The 18,441-nt window shown below is 41.9% G+C and overlaps 1 protein-coding gene across 6 annotated transcripts in view; it reads right to left on the bottom strand.

The window, feature by feature from the left end:
- Nucleotides 1–3,029: 3,029 nt before the first annotated feature.
- tmtc3 (transmembrane O-mannosyltransferase targeting cadherins 3) overlaps nucleotides 3,030–18,441 on the bottom strand; it is a 48,240-nt gene continuing 32,828 nt past the window's right edge. For 4 of the 6 annotated variants that reach the window (XM_061675880.1, XM_061675881.1, XM_061675877.1 and 1 more), the window contains 5 exons: nucleotides 17,751–17,854; nucleotides 17,506–17,675; nucleotides 17,151–17,377; nucleotides 5,224–5,994; nucleotides 3,030–5,087 (listed from right to left, as the gene is read on the bottom strand). In XM_061675880.1, the coding sequence (XP_061531864.1) occupies nucleotides 5,068–5,087; nucleotides 5,224–5,994; nucleotides 17,151–17,377; nucleotides 17,506–17,675; nucleotides 17,751–17,854 (1,292 nt within the window). In that variant the 3' untranslated portion in view covers nucleotides 3,030–5,067. The remainder of the gene's footprint in view (nucleotides 5,088–5,223; nucleotides 5,995–17,150; nucleotides 17,378–17,505; nucleotides 17,676–17,750; nucleotides 17,855–18,441) is intronic. The other 2 variants (XM_061675882.1, XM_061675883.1) reach the window with 2 other exon arrangements.

The following is an 18,441-nucleotide window of genomic DNA, read 5'->3' as shown; positions in this document are numbered from 1 at the left end:
ATACAGTTGACACAAAAAAAAAAAAAAAAAAAAAAAAAAAACTGTAGAGGAAACGGTTCAGCAGCTGAAACAATCAAATTGCTGTCTTGACTCAATACCACCTGACTTTTTGAAAACTATTCCAGTCAGTTTTAACTGATCTGCAGCAAATAATTTCACACTTCAGTCAGACATGTTTCCTAACCCCTGAAAGGAGCTGCCATTAAGAACCTTCTTTAAAAAAAAACAAAAACAAAGAAAGGAGTTTTCCTTAGCAAAATGTAAGCCCATCTCAAATCTCCACTTCATACCCATGTTTGTTGAGAAAGTGTATTTTAATCACTCCATTGACGGCTATAGAAGTCAAATATCCATTTTAACTGAGAAGGCTCGCAGTGAATGAGTACTCAGTAATTTCATGAACTTAAATGACACATTTCAATCAGGTTTGCAACCTCATCACAGTACAAAATCTTATCACTGTGCGAAATGATATAAGGTTGAACTCTGTAAAGGTGTAAGTTCTAGTCTTATTGGATCTCAGTGCAGCGTTTGGTACAATAGATCATAATGTGGGTCATTTTAATACAATTTGCTGAATAACGGTAAAGACATGGCCCACTTAATTTCCTTTTGAAAATCAATAAATTTCAAGGGTATTTTAATTGCTGGCAGTTTTATCTATCAAACAGTCATAATTTTGTCTAAGAAAAAAATATATTTTAAAGTAATATATTTTTAACTTTTAATGCCAAAATGTCTCTTCCGTTCGTTGTGCGAAATCAAATTGAATGATTTGCAGCATATTTTCTGGAGATGTTAATTAGATTTTTGGATATGTAGGATTTTTTTCCTATTAGTTAATACGCCTTTTCCATGAAAGTAACACAAACATATCCATGTGTCTTCTGAGTTCCTTTATTTTGTTCTTTTACAAACGGTCCTTCTGTGTCACGCAAGCTCTTTACCATTATCGCCACTGGAAAGAGCCTCATCATGTTGTTGCAATACACCAGAGGGATCTGTGAACTGAAGTGCCAGGATGAGGCAGCCATTTTGCATTCACACAACAGCAGACAGCAAAACAGTGTTCCTTCTGATATTTGAATATGTATGACATTAATGGCGATAACATATGGGATCCCAAAAGAGTCAGTTCTTGGACCCCTTTTGTTCAGCCTGTACATGTTGACATGACACATTTATATCTAGTAGTGTCCTCAGATGACAACAGTTCATTGGGAGTGTTGTCATTTTTGGCAGTAAACAAAAGAACTGTACCTGGAGTCAGTCTTTAAAAACCAAAAAACAATTCTGAAACCCTCGCGTCGATAGCTCCGGATCTGACAGTCATATCAAATCAATCACAAAAACAGCCTTCCACCAGCTGAAGATCATATTCAGGGTGAACGCTTTCATGTTCCAAGCAGACTAAGAGAAGATCATGCTTGCTTTTATCTCCAGTAGACTTGAATATTGTAATGGTCTTCTTGACTCCCCCAAAAGAGCATTAATCAGCTGCACCTCGGGTCTTGACCAGAACAAAGAAATCAGAGCATATTACTCCAACTCTGCTACTGGTTTAGAAATCACTGAATTGTTTAGGTCCTGAATAAATGAAAGAAATGCTAATGGCATATAAACCCAGTAGGATTCTGAGATCTGTAGACTGGTTAGATACTGGAGCCCAGTGTTCAAACCAAACATGGTGAAGCAGCATTTAGCTGTTATGCTGCACACAAACGGAATAAGATAACAGAAGTGAAGGCAGTCCTAAATGTGAATGTTTTTAAATCTTGGGTACTATCTAGGTTACTACTATTTTTCCTCATACTTATGACTAAGCTCTTTTAAAGCGCTTTAAAATCATTTTTATAATCTTTTATTTGCAGTGTTTTTAGGATTTTGTTTAGTCGTTTTAGTAAGCTGACTTTTTGTTCTGTTTTCTGTTTTGAAATGTTGTACTTTTAATCATGTAAAGCACATTGAATTACCTTGTGTATGAAATGTGCTATATAAACGAAGCTGGGTTGCCTTGCCCTCCAGGTTGGGTTAGGATTTCAAACATGGGTTAGGGTTTAAAATTAGGGTTTCAAGCCAGATTTTTGGGTTTCAAACAATGATTAAAATTTGGAGTTTTAAGTCAGGTTAAGGGTTTGGTCCTGTTTGGTCCTCAAGATAAATGGGAGGGGGAAGGAAAAAAAAAAAAAAAAAAAAAAAAAAGCTATAACCACTTCTTGCATATCACTTATTTCATCGGTGAGCTTTTAAACAAATTTCCAACTTAATGACTGATGTGTAACAAGAATCATCCATCCATCCATATTCCTCACAAGGGTCATGGGCGTGCTGGAGCCCATCCCACCTATCTTCGGGCGAGGAGCGGGGTATACCCTAAACTGCTCGCCAGCCAATCGGAGGGCACATACAGTATAAGCAAACAACCATTCACTCACATTCACACCTACGGGTAATTTAGAGTATTCAATCAACCTACCACGCATCAAGAATCATGCATGTAAAAAATGTATACATATAGAAAAACTGATTTGGAATACCCAGTGACTGAGTTACACTAACACATTCATATTGAATTGCATTTTGAATTGACTGTAGTGTCTGATGACATCAAGACTTGAATAGCTTTCATCTATAATGACTGGTGACGTCAAGACTCATGCACATCAAAGCACTTAACAGCTGTCCTCCTCCTCCTGATGCCTTGAATTAAGGGTCATGAATGCATATTGAAAAACAGATTAATAAATTGTCCACTGTAGTGACTGATGACATCAAGACTCATGCATATTGAATAGCTTCCCACTATAGTGACTATTGCACAACCTTGACATTAAGACTCAAATGCAGATAAAAACACAGCTTTTTGAATAGCCTTCCACTGTAATGACTGATGCGCAACTTTGACAAGACTCCTGCATCTCCAAGAAAACAGCCTTTGAGTAGCTGTCCTCTGTAGCGACAGATGACATCCAGACTTGTGGATATTGAATAGCTTTCCACTTTAGTGACTGATGACACAATAGGAGCAGTTGAGTTGTCATCCCATTTTATTTAACCACAAAAATAAAACATGAAAAATAAGAAATAAAATTGAGTCACTCTGCAGACATAAAACAATGGGAAAAAAATGTCTGTCCCTTCTGTTTTAACACTGACAGTCATTTTGCACAAGTGAAAGCAGGGGTCGGAGTGGGGGGATAACGAGTGTAGTCACAGTTTGCATACAAAAACAACAATAAATAATGGATATACAATCTTGTAACACTTTTAGGGCTGTTAATTAGCCAGCAGTGTCGCATATACATTTGTATTTATTTATTTTACAATTAATTGCACTGTGGGGTGTGGGGGAGGTGGGTGACATGGCCGTCACATTAGCGTGTTAGCCTAGCACGGGCAGCAACAATAGCGCTAATGGCACCGACGGGAAGGCAGGAAACGGGGCGGGAGGAGATCAATACAGATTAGCGGGCAGTGATAAGACGGAGGATGTTTTGCTCCAATTCAGGGGGAGGCTTTCATCGTCATCATCCTCGTGGTCACTTCCTGTAATTGTGCTCCCACTTAGTGTGTGCGTGTGGAGAAAGTGGGTCACACGGCTACAAAACAACATCTAGTGGTTAACGACCAACTTGTGCTTCTTCTTCACCACCTAACGCTGACACCTTTATGCAAACATGTTGCAGCAAGGAGCAAATTTGTCCATTTCAAGGAGCGATCCCAGAACGTTTGGAAAATTCCCCCCACCGCCTCCCCCCAAAAGCCAGTTTAACTGAGCACGAACACAGAAAGGACTCAAAAGGCCATGCCCAAAAAGACAAATGGTCTGCCATTTTGGTTTTGAAGCAGCCTTTTTAGATCGTTTTCAATTATTTTTTGTGTGGTCCTTCACAAACAAACTTGCCCGAGAGGTTTAGGTTGATCGCTGCCAAATTTATACTAGACAGCTGGACAATGCTAAGTTGTAAAGAGTGAGTTTTCAACAATGCTTGTGGGTGGAGCATGGCAGCAAAGTTTCATGATTCACTGTTGGTTCAGTAGTGTACTCCAGACGTCTCTGAAAATTCAAACCACAAAGCCAATTCCATTTAGCAACATGACATTTGTTAGGCGTGTCTATCATTAAATTAATAGGACCACCAAAAAGCCTCAACCCAATACCCGAAAACATGCAGGAAGCTTGTCATTGTGGTTTGAAGAGGCCATTTTAGCCATTTCCAAGGGAACTTGTCCTAGAGGTTTTGTCGACTGCTACTTAATTTGAGCCACATACTAAAGAGATGGACAAAACATGTTTCATCTCTGCATGTGGGCGAAGCATGGCAGTGAAGTTTAATGACGTGCAATGAAACAAAAGTAATTAAGTCAGCACCAAGGTCAGGTGTGACGAAGGTCCCACCTTGACGAGATCTACAGGTGCCACCCATGGCCTATATGTATAGCGGTAAGAGCTGCACCCCAGCTTTAGTAGTTGTGTGCACACATTCCATGCATTTTCTCACAAAATGGCCCTCAAATAGATGCAAAAGCATCAATCTGTGCTTTTACTTGACAACGTTCAAGTTTCCCTTTTTGATTCAAGTGAACCTTTCTGTATTTGCAGTTCGCTACTCACAAATTGACCTATTCCCATTTTTTTCTGTGGAACCAATCAACAGTTAACTGCTGAAAACTCATCATTTTGCACTCGAACATGTCACAAGAAGGCTCCCAAGTCTTGACTGATAGGAAAGTAGTAGTTGGTGTAAAGGAAGTCTGTTCAAGTGATAAGATATTGACTGAGAAACTAGGATATGTATATCAGGAAAGTTACGAAGAGTCTTCACCGCATGTGCACGGACACATGCACTTCTGTTGCATTTTTTTTTAAATCATTTATTATTAAGAGTAATGTGAGTTTCAAAAGATGAGTTTAAAATGGTATTTTAAGTCTTGTGGCATCATAGCTTGTGGCATATTTATGGCTAAAACGATTAATATAGGCAATTGTCAACATTTGGGGACAGGGATGTCAATTACTTGCAGTTTTCGCTTTTCACGGCAGGACTCAGTCCCTTTCTCCCGCGACTAACGGGATTTTACTGTATCTGAAAAATAAAAAAGGGGAATAATTAGGAGAAAAAAAGTCTTATAGAAAAAGTTCTGTGAAAAATAGTCGCGGCTCTAAAGAAAAAAAATAATAAAATAAAATAAAAAAGCAAAAAAAAGATTGTGGTCAATCACCGCTTAAAATGCGCTCAATCTCCTCCAGCCTCTTCAAGGCAGCGGCGCGCTTCTGCTCGATATCACTCTCGTGGTCGACGGACTTGGCCGCAGTCCGTCTGTCGGGCTGGCCGGCATCCAGCTCCGATCGGTCGGTTTCAGCGGAGGATTTCCTCGCATTCTTCTTGCCGCGGGGACTCCGCCTTTCCTCCTCCTCGGTTGCCGGCTTCTCCTCCTCCACTAGGGACTGCCCGGCCGCGCTCATGGCCGCCATCTTACCCCTGACAATGTTAAGATGGCGTCGCACGTACTCCTCATGCGGTGCCAGCGCCAGAGTCTCTTCCAGGCATCGCTCGGCCCGGGGCAGGTCCCGCTCCTCGAAGTAGACCACGCACAGGTTGTGCTTCCCCTGCACGTTGCCCGGGTCCATCTGCAGAATGCGCTGGAAGCAGCTCTTGGCGCCAGCTGTGTCCTTTTTGTGATTCATGAGGATATCGCCCTTGAGGATGAGGCCCTTGATGTGCTCCGGGTGGTGGCGCAGCAGCTCGTCCAGCACGGGCAACGCGTCCAGCTCGCGGCGCGACTGCGAGTAGAGCAGCGCCAGATTGAAAAGCGCCGAGCGGAAGCCCGACTGCAGCGCGATGGCCTTGTGCATCCAGCGCTCGGCCACCGCGTTATCCTCCGCGTCCATGGCCAGCATGCCAAGGTTGAAGTAGCCGTTTGCGTCATCCGGCTCCTCCTCCACGTAGGCCAGGAAGCGGCGGTTGGCCTCGGGCCAGAACTTGGGCTCACCTGGAAGGGAAAACAGGCAACGGCCTTACAGTGGTACATTGACTTACAAGTAGCATTGTCAATCGATTATTTAAAAAAACAAAACAAAAAGACAACCATCAGATTAATCACACTTTTGAATTTTTATTGTGATTAATCACAGATATACCACATATAGTACCACATTTTGCTTTGAGGTGGTATTTCAAACTTCTCCTTCGATGAACAGAGTTCATGGCTGCACTATATGCAAATTTCCTTTTTCATTTTTATTTTTAAGAAAGTCCCATCCGGGTGACTTTTCAAGCAAAATTTGGCACACCAGTTGGAGTTTCCTCATTTATCTTTGCACTGGCGTTAACAGTGCCATGATCACTGCCCTTATAGCAACCTGAACCGCATTTCAGATATCTATCTGCGGTTAAAGTAAAGGAGCATGTGTAGTCAAAATAAACTGATTAATCTAAGTTAATACATGATAATGCGATTTCTTTTTTGTGATTAATCATGATTGAATGCTTTAACTTTGACAGCCCTTCTTAGTAGTGCCCCAATTTATATACTTATAGAGTTATCTTCCAAGATGGCGCCTACCAGTGTGGCCGCCTCGGTAACGCGCTCTCTAGTATTGTCTTTGTTTTTGTGTTTTTCGTCCGTCTTTGGAGACCTTACACGACTCACTTACACAAGGGGAGACCTGCTAACCATCAAGGAGGCTACTCCGGACTTTCTGTCACCAACTTTCCAAAATCCGCTCAGTTTTTTCCCCGAGTTACTCACCGGAGCGGCGTCCGCGGTTTTCGGCGCATGGATGCGGAAGCGGCGCCACAGAGGAAAACGAGCCGGCATTCAGGTGAAACTCCGCAAGAGAGGACACAGATTGGCGTTCCCGTCGATCCACCTCGCGAATGTACGCTCCCTACCCAACAAAATGGACGAGCTTCATCTTCCGTTAAAGACCAGTAAAGACTTCGGACGTTCCGCGGCCATGTGCTTCACGGAGACCTGGCTTTGCGACGCTGTACCCGATGGCGCCGTCACGCTTCCCGGCTTCAACATTCATCGAGCGGACCGCGACATGGAATCATCGGGAAAAACGAAGGGCGGCGGGATATGCCTCCATATAAACGAAAAATGGTGTACGGACGTCACGGTGCTCAGCACACACTGCAGCCCGCATTTGGAGTCGCTGTTTCTGAACTGTAAACCATTTTACTCGCCACGTGAGTTTGTATCGTTTATACTGGCTGGAGTCTATATTACACCGCAAGCTAACACTAGCGCCGCATTGCTAACGAATAGGTCAACGAAATTGAAAAAAAACACCCTGACTCACCCCTCATTATTCTCGGGGACTTTAACAAAGCTAAACTCAACCATGAACTCCCTAAATACAAGCAGCACATCGACTGTCCTACCAGGGAAAATAATACTTTAGACCACTGCTACACTACGGTAAAAAACGCATACCGTGCTATACCTCGTGCAGCCCTGGGCTCGTCTGATCACTGCTTAATTCACTTAATACCGACGTACAAGCAAGAACTTAAATGTGCGAAGCTTACAGTGAAAACAGTCAAAAAGTGGACCAATGAAGCAAAGATGGAACTTCAAAGCTGTTTAGACTGCACAGACTGGAGTGTCTTTGAAAATTCAGCTCGCAGCATGGATGAATATACGGACACTGTCACATCCTATATCAGTTTCTGTGAAGAGGTTTGTGTACCAACAAAATCATTTCGGACATTCAACAACAACAAGCCGTGGTTCACTGCTAAACTTAAGCAGCTTCGCCAAGCTAAGGAAGATGCATATCAGAGCGGGGACAGGGCCCTGTATAATCGAGCTAGAAACCAGCTTACTAAAGAAATTAACATTGCAAAGAGGATCTATGCAGCAAAGTTGGAAAAACAGTTTAACGCGAACGACTCGAAATCAGTGTGCATTCCAATCGCTGACTAATTACAAGCGACGATCCCCCCAAGCTGAGAACAATAGCACACTAGCCAACGACTTGAATACCTTCTATTGCAGATTTGAAAAGGACAGTTTCACACCACACACCCACCCGGCCGCACCCGCGACCACAACCACACCTCTGACTTCTGCGTTAACCATCCATGAACAGGATGTGAGACGCATCTTCAAACAACAGAAGATTAACAAAGCGACAGGACCGGACCATGTGTCCCCATCCTGCCTCAAAGTCTGCGCGGACCAGCTCGCTCCAGTCTTCACTCAGATCTTTAACAGATCTTTGGAAATGTGCGAAGTTCCATCCTGCTTCAAACGCTCCACCATCATTCCAGTCCCCAAGAAACCTGCAATCTCTGGTCTGAATGACTACAGGCCTGTCGCTTTGACATCTGTGGTCATGAAGTCCTTTGAACGTCTCGTGCTGGACCACCTCAAGAGTGTCACAGGTCCCCTGCTGGACCCCCTGCAGTTTGCCTACCAAGCGAACAGGTCTGCGGATGATGCAGTCAACATGGGACTGCACTTCATCCTAGAACACCTCGACAGTGCAGGGACCTACGCGAGGATCCTGTTCGTGGACTTCAGCTCAGCGTTCAACACCATCATCCCTGAACTCCTTTCAACCAAGCTTCTCCAGCTCAGCGTCTCACCTGCCATCTGCCAGTGGATTTACAGCTTTCTGACGGGCAGGACACAGCAGGTCAGGCTGGGGGAGGCAACCTCATCCACACGCAGCATCAGCACTGGGGCGCCCCAAGGTTGTGTCCTCTCTCCGCTGCTCTTCTCTCTCTACACGAACGACTGCACCTCAGCGAACCCGACTGTCAAGCTCCTGAAGTTTGCAGATGACACCACTGTCATCGGCCTCATCAAGGACGGTGACGAGTCTGCATATCGACAGGAAGCGGAGCGGCTGGAGCTGTGGTGCGGGCGACACAACCTGGAGCTGAACACGCTCAAGACGGTAGAGATGATCGTGGACTTCAGGAGGCATCCTTCGCCACAGCTGCCCCTCACGTTGTCCAGCTGCCTTGTGTCAACCGTCGAGACCTTCAAGTTCCTGGGAATTACAATCTCTCAGGACCTGAAGTGGGCGAACAACATCAACTCCGTCCTCAAAAAGGCCCAGCAGAGGATGTACTTCCTGCGGCTTCTGAGAAAGCACGGCCTGCCACCGGAGCTGCTGAGACAGTTCTACACAGCGGTCATCGAATCGGTCCTGTGTTCTTCCATCACAGTCTGGTTTGGTGCTGCTACAAAAAAGGACAAACTCCGACTGCAACGGACAATCAAAACAATCAAAACTGCTGAAAGGATTGTCGGTACAATCGGTCGGTACCCCCCTACCCACCATTGAGGACTTGCACGCTGCCAGAACTAAGACAAGGGCGTGGAAAATCCTCTCGGACCGTCTGCACCCCGGTCACCAGCTCTTCCAGCTCCTTCCCTCAGGTAGGCGCTACCGTTCAACGCAAACTAGAACTAGTAGACATTCCAACAGCTTCTTCCCGAAGCGATCAACTTCTTAAACTTCTTGCGATCAACTTCTTAAACACCTAACCTATAATTCCATTACAACAAGCTGGCAATTTTTTGACTTGAGTTCGTTGTCACATTTCTGTGGGGCCAATTATGTATTACTTGTGCACTCACTGTAGTTGTCTCGCAATGCTGCACTATTTGCATATACTGGCCACTCATGCCAGAGTAGCATCTGCTCCATTTGCACACTGATTGAGGAGTATCTGTAACATTTGCACAACCAACATTGTCCCAGATGATCGCACTACTCGTCACTTTGAACCGCATACACTCCTTGAAGTCTCAGCGCCCTTTGCACAATGGTCATTGCACCGGACTATTGCAATATTAGTCGTTCGAACTGCTCTAAGTGCTAGAGGACTCTGCATCTTTTTGCACAATTGTTTTTTGTCAATGTCTTTATGTCCCCAAAGTGTTCTGTAAATTGACTGTTTGTTGTACTAGAGCGGCTCCAACTACCGGAGACAAATTCCTTGTGTGTTTTGGACATACTTGGCAAATAAAGATGATTCTGATTCTGATTATGAGCTGTAGCTCGGTGGATTGTTTTTGCTTTGTGTTGGGAACCAAAAGTTGAGGAATGAGTGAGCTTCAGATACAACGCCATGCAAAAAAAAGAAAAGGGGAGCCACAATTGTCAATCGTCATGTGTGCTGCAGGAAATCAGAATCAGAAACAGCTTTATTGGCAAAGTATGTTGCAAGAGACAAGGAATGATACTATTTCTCTTTATTGGTCCGAAAGTTACTCATTTACTAACAACAATAAATGTACCTTTGTCCATCTATCGATGCCAGCGATGGATAGTGACAGGCAAAAAAATTGAATGCTCTTCCATTTGTTGGCAATTAGCCAGCGTGTCCCTGTGTCCACATAAAACAGAATAATAGCTTTGTTTTCGAGTAAACAGGCCCATATTTCCCACTAAGTCAATTTGTGAGTAAATTGGCAAGCGCAACATTATTTCAGTATGGACACATTTTGCCCTACTCCGACTAAAAATGATATTTGTGTGGACACTTTGGCTGCCAGCAATAGAGCGTTTTGTAAAAATGGATACACAGGGGTACCGAGCCTTACAAGTGCTCCACCCGACAAGTTTTTCAGGTTTGAGACGCTGCTTAGTCGCTTTTTTGCTTTTTGCTGCGAACTAAAGGTTAAAGTATAAGCAATCTTCAGATACGTTGCCGCTCGAGTGAAGTGAAAATAATAATGGAGCAAATAAGTAACAGACAGTCAAACACACACATGCAAAGTAAGAACACTCGCAAGACACCCGCCAACCAAACTCCAGATCCAAACTCCAGATCCTGACATGCAAGGACAGTAATTACACATTATAAAACCTATTTATTACTTTAAGCCATTTGTGGACGCTAGGTTTGCCAGGAAAACCAATATTGTGTTATAAATATATTGGATGAAAAAAACATCTACAATATGATATCAATGCAAGTGAAGCAGGAAACAACCTTCTAAAGAGGATAAAAAAGAAGTCTACACATCCTTGTTTAAAGTCATGTTTTGGTGATATAAAAAAATTAGACCAAGATAAATTTTGAAATTTTATCCAAGCCAAATAGCTCTAAGATAGATATCTGGTGCTTTTCTATTGATATGGTGACATAACGGAAAACAATAGATTGTAATGTGCAATTTTCCTCCTCCTAAATAAACAATTATTTCTGTGTAGACAACAGGGTTGTGAATCACTCCATTACGCTACAATATCTTTGGTATACAGTATTTGACGCTTGTGGATTGATATGGTCTCATCAACTTGAGCGTGAACGCTATTTTGTGTCACCCCTACTAAAAAGATGATGTCCATGAGCACCCTAAAGTTGGTTATCGTACAGTAACTTATGGTACAATATCGTTGCGATTTTTTGACACTTGTATCTTGTATTTTGGCTCACCCCTAATAAAAATGGCGTCTGTGTCGACAGAAGAATTAAAAACAGCCTTATTTGATATTTTTAAGCTAATGTATTGATATGGGATCAACAAGCGATATGACACATTTTAGTATGAATATTTTGTATATTTTGCACTCTTTTGTGGTGCTGCTATGCTTTCACTGCAGCCTCTTTTGAGTTGTGCTTTTTTGGTGGTTTACTCCCGTCAAACCTCCAATTTAAGTCTGGTGACTGACTTGGATCCAAAAGTTGATTTAAAATAATTTATTTTAATGTCAAACCCAAATGTTTTCAGTCCATAGCAAAAAAAACCTTTAAAGAAAACATGAAGGGCCAGGCGAAACCATTTACTGAGCCGCTTCTCCTCACTAGGGTCGCGGGCGTGCTGGAGCCTATCCCAGCTGTCATCGGGCAGGAGGCGGGGTACGCCCTGAACTGGTTGCCAGCCAATCGCAGGGCACATACAAACAGAAAAACATTCGCACTCACATGCACACCTACGGGCAATTTAGAGTCTCCAATTTATGCATGTTTTTGGGATGTGGGAGGAAACCGGAGTGCCCGGAGAAAACCCACGCAGGCACGGGGAGAACATGCAAACTCCACACAGTCGGGGTCGGGGATTGAACCCGGGTCCTCAGAACTGTGAGGCTGACGCTCTAACCAGTCGGCCCCCGTGCCGCCCAGGCGAAACATTTAATTTTATTTTTACACATCCTCAGGAGCATATCGTCGTCGGAATGAGTGTGAGAAAGCCACTTCCAGTGAGCTGCGATGATGCGACGAGCAAACTGACGAACTTCCATTTGTCATCTGACTTGTCATCCAGGGTAGCGAGCACTGACAAGGCTAACAATAGGCCATTTAGCACCATGCTAGCCTTCAGCTGATCGCGTTCCAATTGAATTTTGGAGTGTTGTGACAAACATGCTCAATAAAAGCAATACTTTCAGGAAGGTGTCCAATTTATTTAAGAAGGCAACCGTTAAAAGATTGACAAAAAAGTAGCAATCTAAAGAGAACCTTTTTTCCTCAGGAAAAAGTCCTTAACTTAGAAAATGTTGCATTTGTACAAAATGTTTTTTTTCCATTAAACATTTTTTTGAGAAAAAAAGCATTCATCTGGATTTTTATCAAGACAGAGAACATTTTTGAGAACACAAGTCATCAACATTAAAAAAGGCTAAAGCGCAAAAAAAAGTAAAATGTCAAGAATATGGGGTTTATATATATATATATATATATATATATATATATATATATAAAAAATAGAAAAATATGTTAATCTTATGAGAAACTAAAAGATCTTACATCTTGCAGGAATACCATCTCATCGCCCTGTGGGAAAAAGTTGTATTCTTATGAAAAAAAATAAAATCAGTTTTGAGAAGAAAATGTGTAACCTCTTGAAATTAAAGTGCTATTTTTTTGGTGAGCAAAAAAATTTAATTATTTGGAGAAAAATGCTGAATCTTATGACAACAAAGCGATCTTGTTTGAGTGTTCTGTCAGAGGGGGTGGAAGGAGCTGTTTGAGTGACAGCTTTGACTGATGAATCGAGAGTGCAAACTGCAGGGGAGAGTGGCGGCGAGAAAAAGAACAAGCCTTTCATCATAATGACTCATGCCCTTCGCTGCTGCTGTTTGAAAACAATTCAAGAGTAATAATCCTTCCATGGTCTCTGCTGCATTAGCCCGCAGCTGCTATACAATGCAGCAAAGTTTACAGAAATCAGTGTCGTGGAAAGTCTTTAAAGCTCAAATGTTGTTTTTTTGGGTGTGTGTCAGTCAAACAAGAAAAGCAAGAGATTTGACAGTGCATACAGAGTTCATTCAAACTCATTCCACGTTATTAGTGGTACGCCCTAATGCCACGTCAGGCAGCAAGTGGTGCCGTCTGCTGGTTTTTCTGGTCGGGCGGGATGGGAAAATAATTGCGATTGGCTGATTTCATGGAGCATTTTGCTGAGATTATAAATCAATAAACCTTTAAAGAATGTGATCCTCTTAACTACAACTACTAGGTGACGTAGTAGTTTGTCCCAGTGGTGCTGCCGTATGGATGTTGTCATATACCCTCTCATGCCGTTATGAAAAGCCAGTGTTACAGCCAAGTACGGTTCGGTTATTTGTTTACTTTTAAAGCACATATCAGCAGCTGATAGCCTAAAAAGTTTGACAAAAATTCAGATGGTTCCACAAAAAATCTTATTTTACCGTTCAATTTCTTGAAGAAATAAGTCTGACAACCGTACTTCAAGAATCTTGCAAGAATAGAACAACCATTTTAAGAAAAACCTATTCCACTAATTTTTTTAAAAATAAGCCATACTTTTTTTGATGTTTAAACGTTTTTCAATAAGAAAGGAATGTTACATGAAAAAAGTAAAATCCTAATGTTACGACTATTATGTAATATTTTTTACTTACAAAATAAATCTAATGGTGCAACAATATGATAGTATTCTTGAAGAGACATGTTTTTCCAAGAAAGATTTTATTCCTCCAAGAAAAAAAAAAGTCAGCTATACACAGTGCCTTGAAAAAGTATAGGCCCCCTTCTCAAACTCTTTTTTTTTTTTTTTGCAGTTTTCTCAATTTAATGTTTAAGATAATCAAACAAATGCAAACATCAGGGAAAGATAACCCAAGTAAACATAAAATGGAGTTTGTAAATAGACTTTAAACCAATCTGATTGGCTTGATCGATATCGGCCGATAATTGTCATTTTATGCTGATTGGCTTTAATGTCATAATTCTCCAATCCGATCAACGACATCATTGATCAACTCCGCAAAAGACATTCACTCCGCGTCACCGTGTACGGTATATTTGAATCCAAAAGCTAGTTTATTTTAAGTCTTTTGACGTCGTACTGTAAATAAATCTGTGGCAAAAACGTATTTCGTCAGCCACCAATTGTGCAACTTCTCCCACTTAAAGAGATGAGAGAGGCCTCTAATTTTCATCATAGGTATACCTCACCTATGAGAGACAAAATGAGAAAAAACAATTCCAGAAAATCACAGTGTCAGATTTTTAAATAATTTATTAGCAAATTATGATGGAACATAAGTCTTTGGTCAACTACAAACAAGCAAGATTTCTGGCTCTCACACACAGAACTGTAACGTCTTCTTTAAGAGGCTCCTTTGTCCTCCACTCGTTACCTATATTAATGGCACTTGTTTGAACTCATCAGTATAAAAGACACCTGTCCACAACCCCAAACAGTCATTCCAAGATCCACTATGGCCAAGACCAAAGAGCTGTCAAAGGACACCAGATTCAAAATTGTAGACCTGCACCAGGCTCGTAAGACTGAATCTGCAATAGGTAAGCAGCTTGGTGTGAGGAAATCAATTGAGGTAAGCAGCTTGGTGTGAAGAAATCAATTGTGGGAACAATTACCGTAATTTCTCGTGTATAATGCGCCCCCCCCCCCCCCCCAATGTGTCAAAAGTCAATAGTGCGCATTATACATAGGTATAGAGGAAAATGGGGGGGGGGGGATTAACATTTTATAAATGTATGCCGCCATCTAGGTTATGAAAAAGCTGTACACTTTCATTCCAATGTCACCGCCACCTAGAGGTTATGAGAAAGGTGTACACTTTCATTCTAATATGCCGCCACCTACAGGTTATGAAAAAGGTATAGCCTACACTTTCATTCAAATATGACAGGGGTGAAGTAAGAGCTGGGACCAAAGTAACAAAGGCTACCATCAGTAACAGACTACGCCGCCAGGCACTCAAATCCTGCAGTGCCAGATGTTTCACCCTGCTTAAGCCAGTACATGTTCAGGCCTGCCTGAAGTTTGCTAGAGAGCATTTTGATGATCCAGAAGAGGATTGGAAGAATGTCATATGGTCACATGAAACCAAAAAATAACTTTATGGTAAAATCTCAACCTGTCGTGTTTGGAGGAAAAAGAATGCTGAGTTGGATGAAAGAACACCAAAACTAATGTGAAGCATGGTGGTGGAAACATCATGCTATGGGGCTGTTTTTCTGCAAAGGGACCAGGAAGACCGATCCATGTAAAGGAAAGAATGAATGGGGCCATGTATCGTGAGATTGAGTGAAAACCTCCTTCCATCAGCAAGGGCACTGAAGATGAAACGTGGCTGGGTCTTTCAGCATGATAATGATCCCAAGCACACCACCCGGGCAATGAAGGAGTGGCTCCGTAAGAAGCATTTCAAGGTCCAGGAGTGGCCTAGCCAGTCTCCAGATCTCAACCCCATAGAAAATCTTTGGAGGGAGTTGAAAGTCTGTGTTGCCCAGCGACAGCCCCAAAACATCACTGCTTTAGAGGAGATCTGCATGGAGGAATGGGCCAAAATAACAGCAACAGTCTGTGAAAACTAGACTTTACGCCGATCTGATCGGTATCGGTCGATAATTAGCATTTTATGCTGATGGAGTTTCATGTCATAATTCGCCGATCAAATCAATGACGTCATCGATCGGCTCTGCACAAGACATTTAATTAACTCCGCGTTGCCATTGCGTAAGAATCAAAAAGCTAGTTTATTTTTAGCCTTGTGGCGCAGTACTGTAACTAGCTGACGTCCAATAAAGTTTTTCTCAATCTTGTCGGTTAAAAAACACGTCATCGGTGTGGGACTATTTTGCAGTGTCTCAGACAAACAACACGTAAGTTATTTGCAGTCTGTGCACAAAAGAAGTACGTTGTGGGGAACGTCATCTAAATGCTTCAACACAAATTTTATCGGGAACCTGAAGAACGTACACATGCTGCGTTCAAGCATTGCAGCGTGAAAAAAAAAAAAGGAAAAGCCAAACGGACGCAAACTCTGGACAACACCAGTCGATATAGCCGGGACAGTGAGAAAGTTAGAGTAAGCATGTCATGAACAGTATTTATTAAAGTCGTTTAATTGCAATAAAGTAGTTTAATTACAGTAAGTTAGCACCCATTATTTCTGTCATGTTGTAATGTTGATCTGATCTAAACTTATGTCAGTGGCCAATCCTTGAATGCCCCCTAGAGGTCATTGATGTTTTAACTTTTGTCTAAAATGCTAGAGAATAATTTTGAGCTGGGATGGGCTCCAGCACACCCGCGACCCAAGTGAGGATAAGCGGTACAGAAAATGGATGGATGAATGGATGGATACAGTACTCATACAGTAATGTAGGTTTGACATGACTGATTAGAATACATGACCTGACGAGAGAATACTTTTGAAGATACTCAGTATACAGGACACAAGTAAATACAGTAAATGAACACTTAAACATTTAAGTCATTTAAATAGACACATTGCTCCATCTTGTGATTGACTCGGTGATCGGTTTTTAAAGTCGATCGGTCCCAAAAATCCTGATCGTGTAAAGCCTATTTTTAAATGATTTTGTTTTTTTAAGAAGAAAAAAAAAAAAAAACCTGGCCCTGTGTTAAAAAGTAATTGCCTCTTAAACCTAACAACTGGTTAGGCCACCCTCAGTTAAAGTATGGCGTTTTTCTCTTTAAATTTGAATTTTAATCTAAGTTTTTTTTTTCTACAAAATAAGACTGATAAATATGAACTTTTAATCAAAAATACTGTTATTTCCATGAAGTAACACCTTTCTTGAAAAAAACAGCTTACAACAATTCATCACCTTTTCTTTATTCCTGTACGATATTTGGTGTTTTTAGTTATTTGTTGACTTTTGAAGCGTACATCCGGAGCGGCGCATCACCGGGAATAAAAGAACATTTCTCACCTGACTCCTGCATGAGGAGGGCTGAGTTAAAAAGCGCCAGTTTGTGACGCGGACTGAGCTGCAGCGCCTGCTCAAAGTTGCGCAGTGCCTCTGACGGCTCCTTCATCTCGATGTGTACAATGGCCAGGTTGTACCACAGGTCGGCATTGGCACGGTCTAGCTCTAGGGCGCGCAGGTATGCGTCGCGTGCCTCAGTCAGCTTGTTCATTTTCAACAGCAGCTCCCCTCTGTTGTCAAGTGCATCACACACATTTCATTAGCAACAATAAAAAAGGTGGGGTTTTTTTCAGGTAAAAAAAGCTGCATTTATTAAGGAACAAAATACGAATATTTTTTTGGGAGGGGGGGGGCTTGCCTGCTGATGTACGCCTGCTTGAAGTCGGGCCTCATGCTGATGGCTTGTCGATAAAGCTGGTCAGCTTCCTCCAGCCGAGACTCATTGGCGCGGATTAGATTGGCTAAATTGATGTACACGTTGAGATGGTTGGGGGCTACGCGCGTAGCATACTTTTTACCGGGAATAATCTGCCAAGACAAGCACTGATAAACTCACATCCCAGTGAAAGAATGGGCCTTGCTTAAACCTTAGGGTTCACTTACCTGTGGCATAAGGGACTTTGCAACTAAATAGGCATCTTCGGCCTCTTTGGATTTATTCATGTTCTTGTAGGTTCTCCCAACATTCATGTGGGCGCCGATATCATCTGAGATGGTAGAGATAAGTCAAAGAAAAAAAAAAAATCTGACATTGTATATACCAATGAGTACAGCATATACGCACAGATGGGATATACCCCCTCAACGCTAGCTTAACGTCATCAATCATACACTGATTGCTCATGTATACATAGTGGTCTGCTCCAACAACTTCTTAAAAAAAAAAAACACGCTATAAAGGTAAAAAAACAACAACAAAAACTGGATATAAATGCAAAATGAAACCATAGAACATTAAATACAGTCTAAATATGCTACACCATATAGAAAATTAAATCTCGTGTAAATATGCTACATTAAGTCTACAGTGGTACAGTACCTTGATTTACACATTTAATTCCATGACCAAGCTCGTAACGCAATGTACTCATATCATATTTTCCCATTGAAATCAACTGAAATGCCATTATACCATTGAGGCCCCCCAAAACTTAATTTTGTGTTTTAATAAAGAAAAACAGCACTGTATTGTAAAAAAACATAAGAATGTAAAGAAATAAACTGGTTTTATAAAATGTCAAAGGACACCAGAAACAAAATTGTAGACCTGCACCAGGCTGGGAAGACTGAATCT

The sequence above is a fragment of the Phycodurus eques genome, chromosome 5, assembly GCF_024500275.1.
Source record: "Phycodurus eques isolate BA_2022a chromosome 5, UOR_Pequ_1.1, whole genome shotgun sequence".
NCBI lineage: Eukaryota > Metazoa > Chordata > Actinopteri > Syngnathiformes > Syngnathidae > Phycodurus > Phycodurus eques.
Note: the sequence above shows the minus strand (reverse complement) of the source record. Positions and strands in the feature narration are given on the sequence as shown.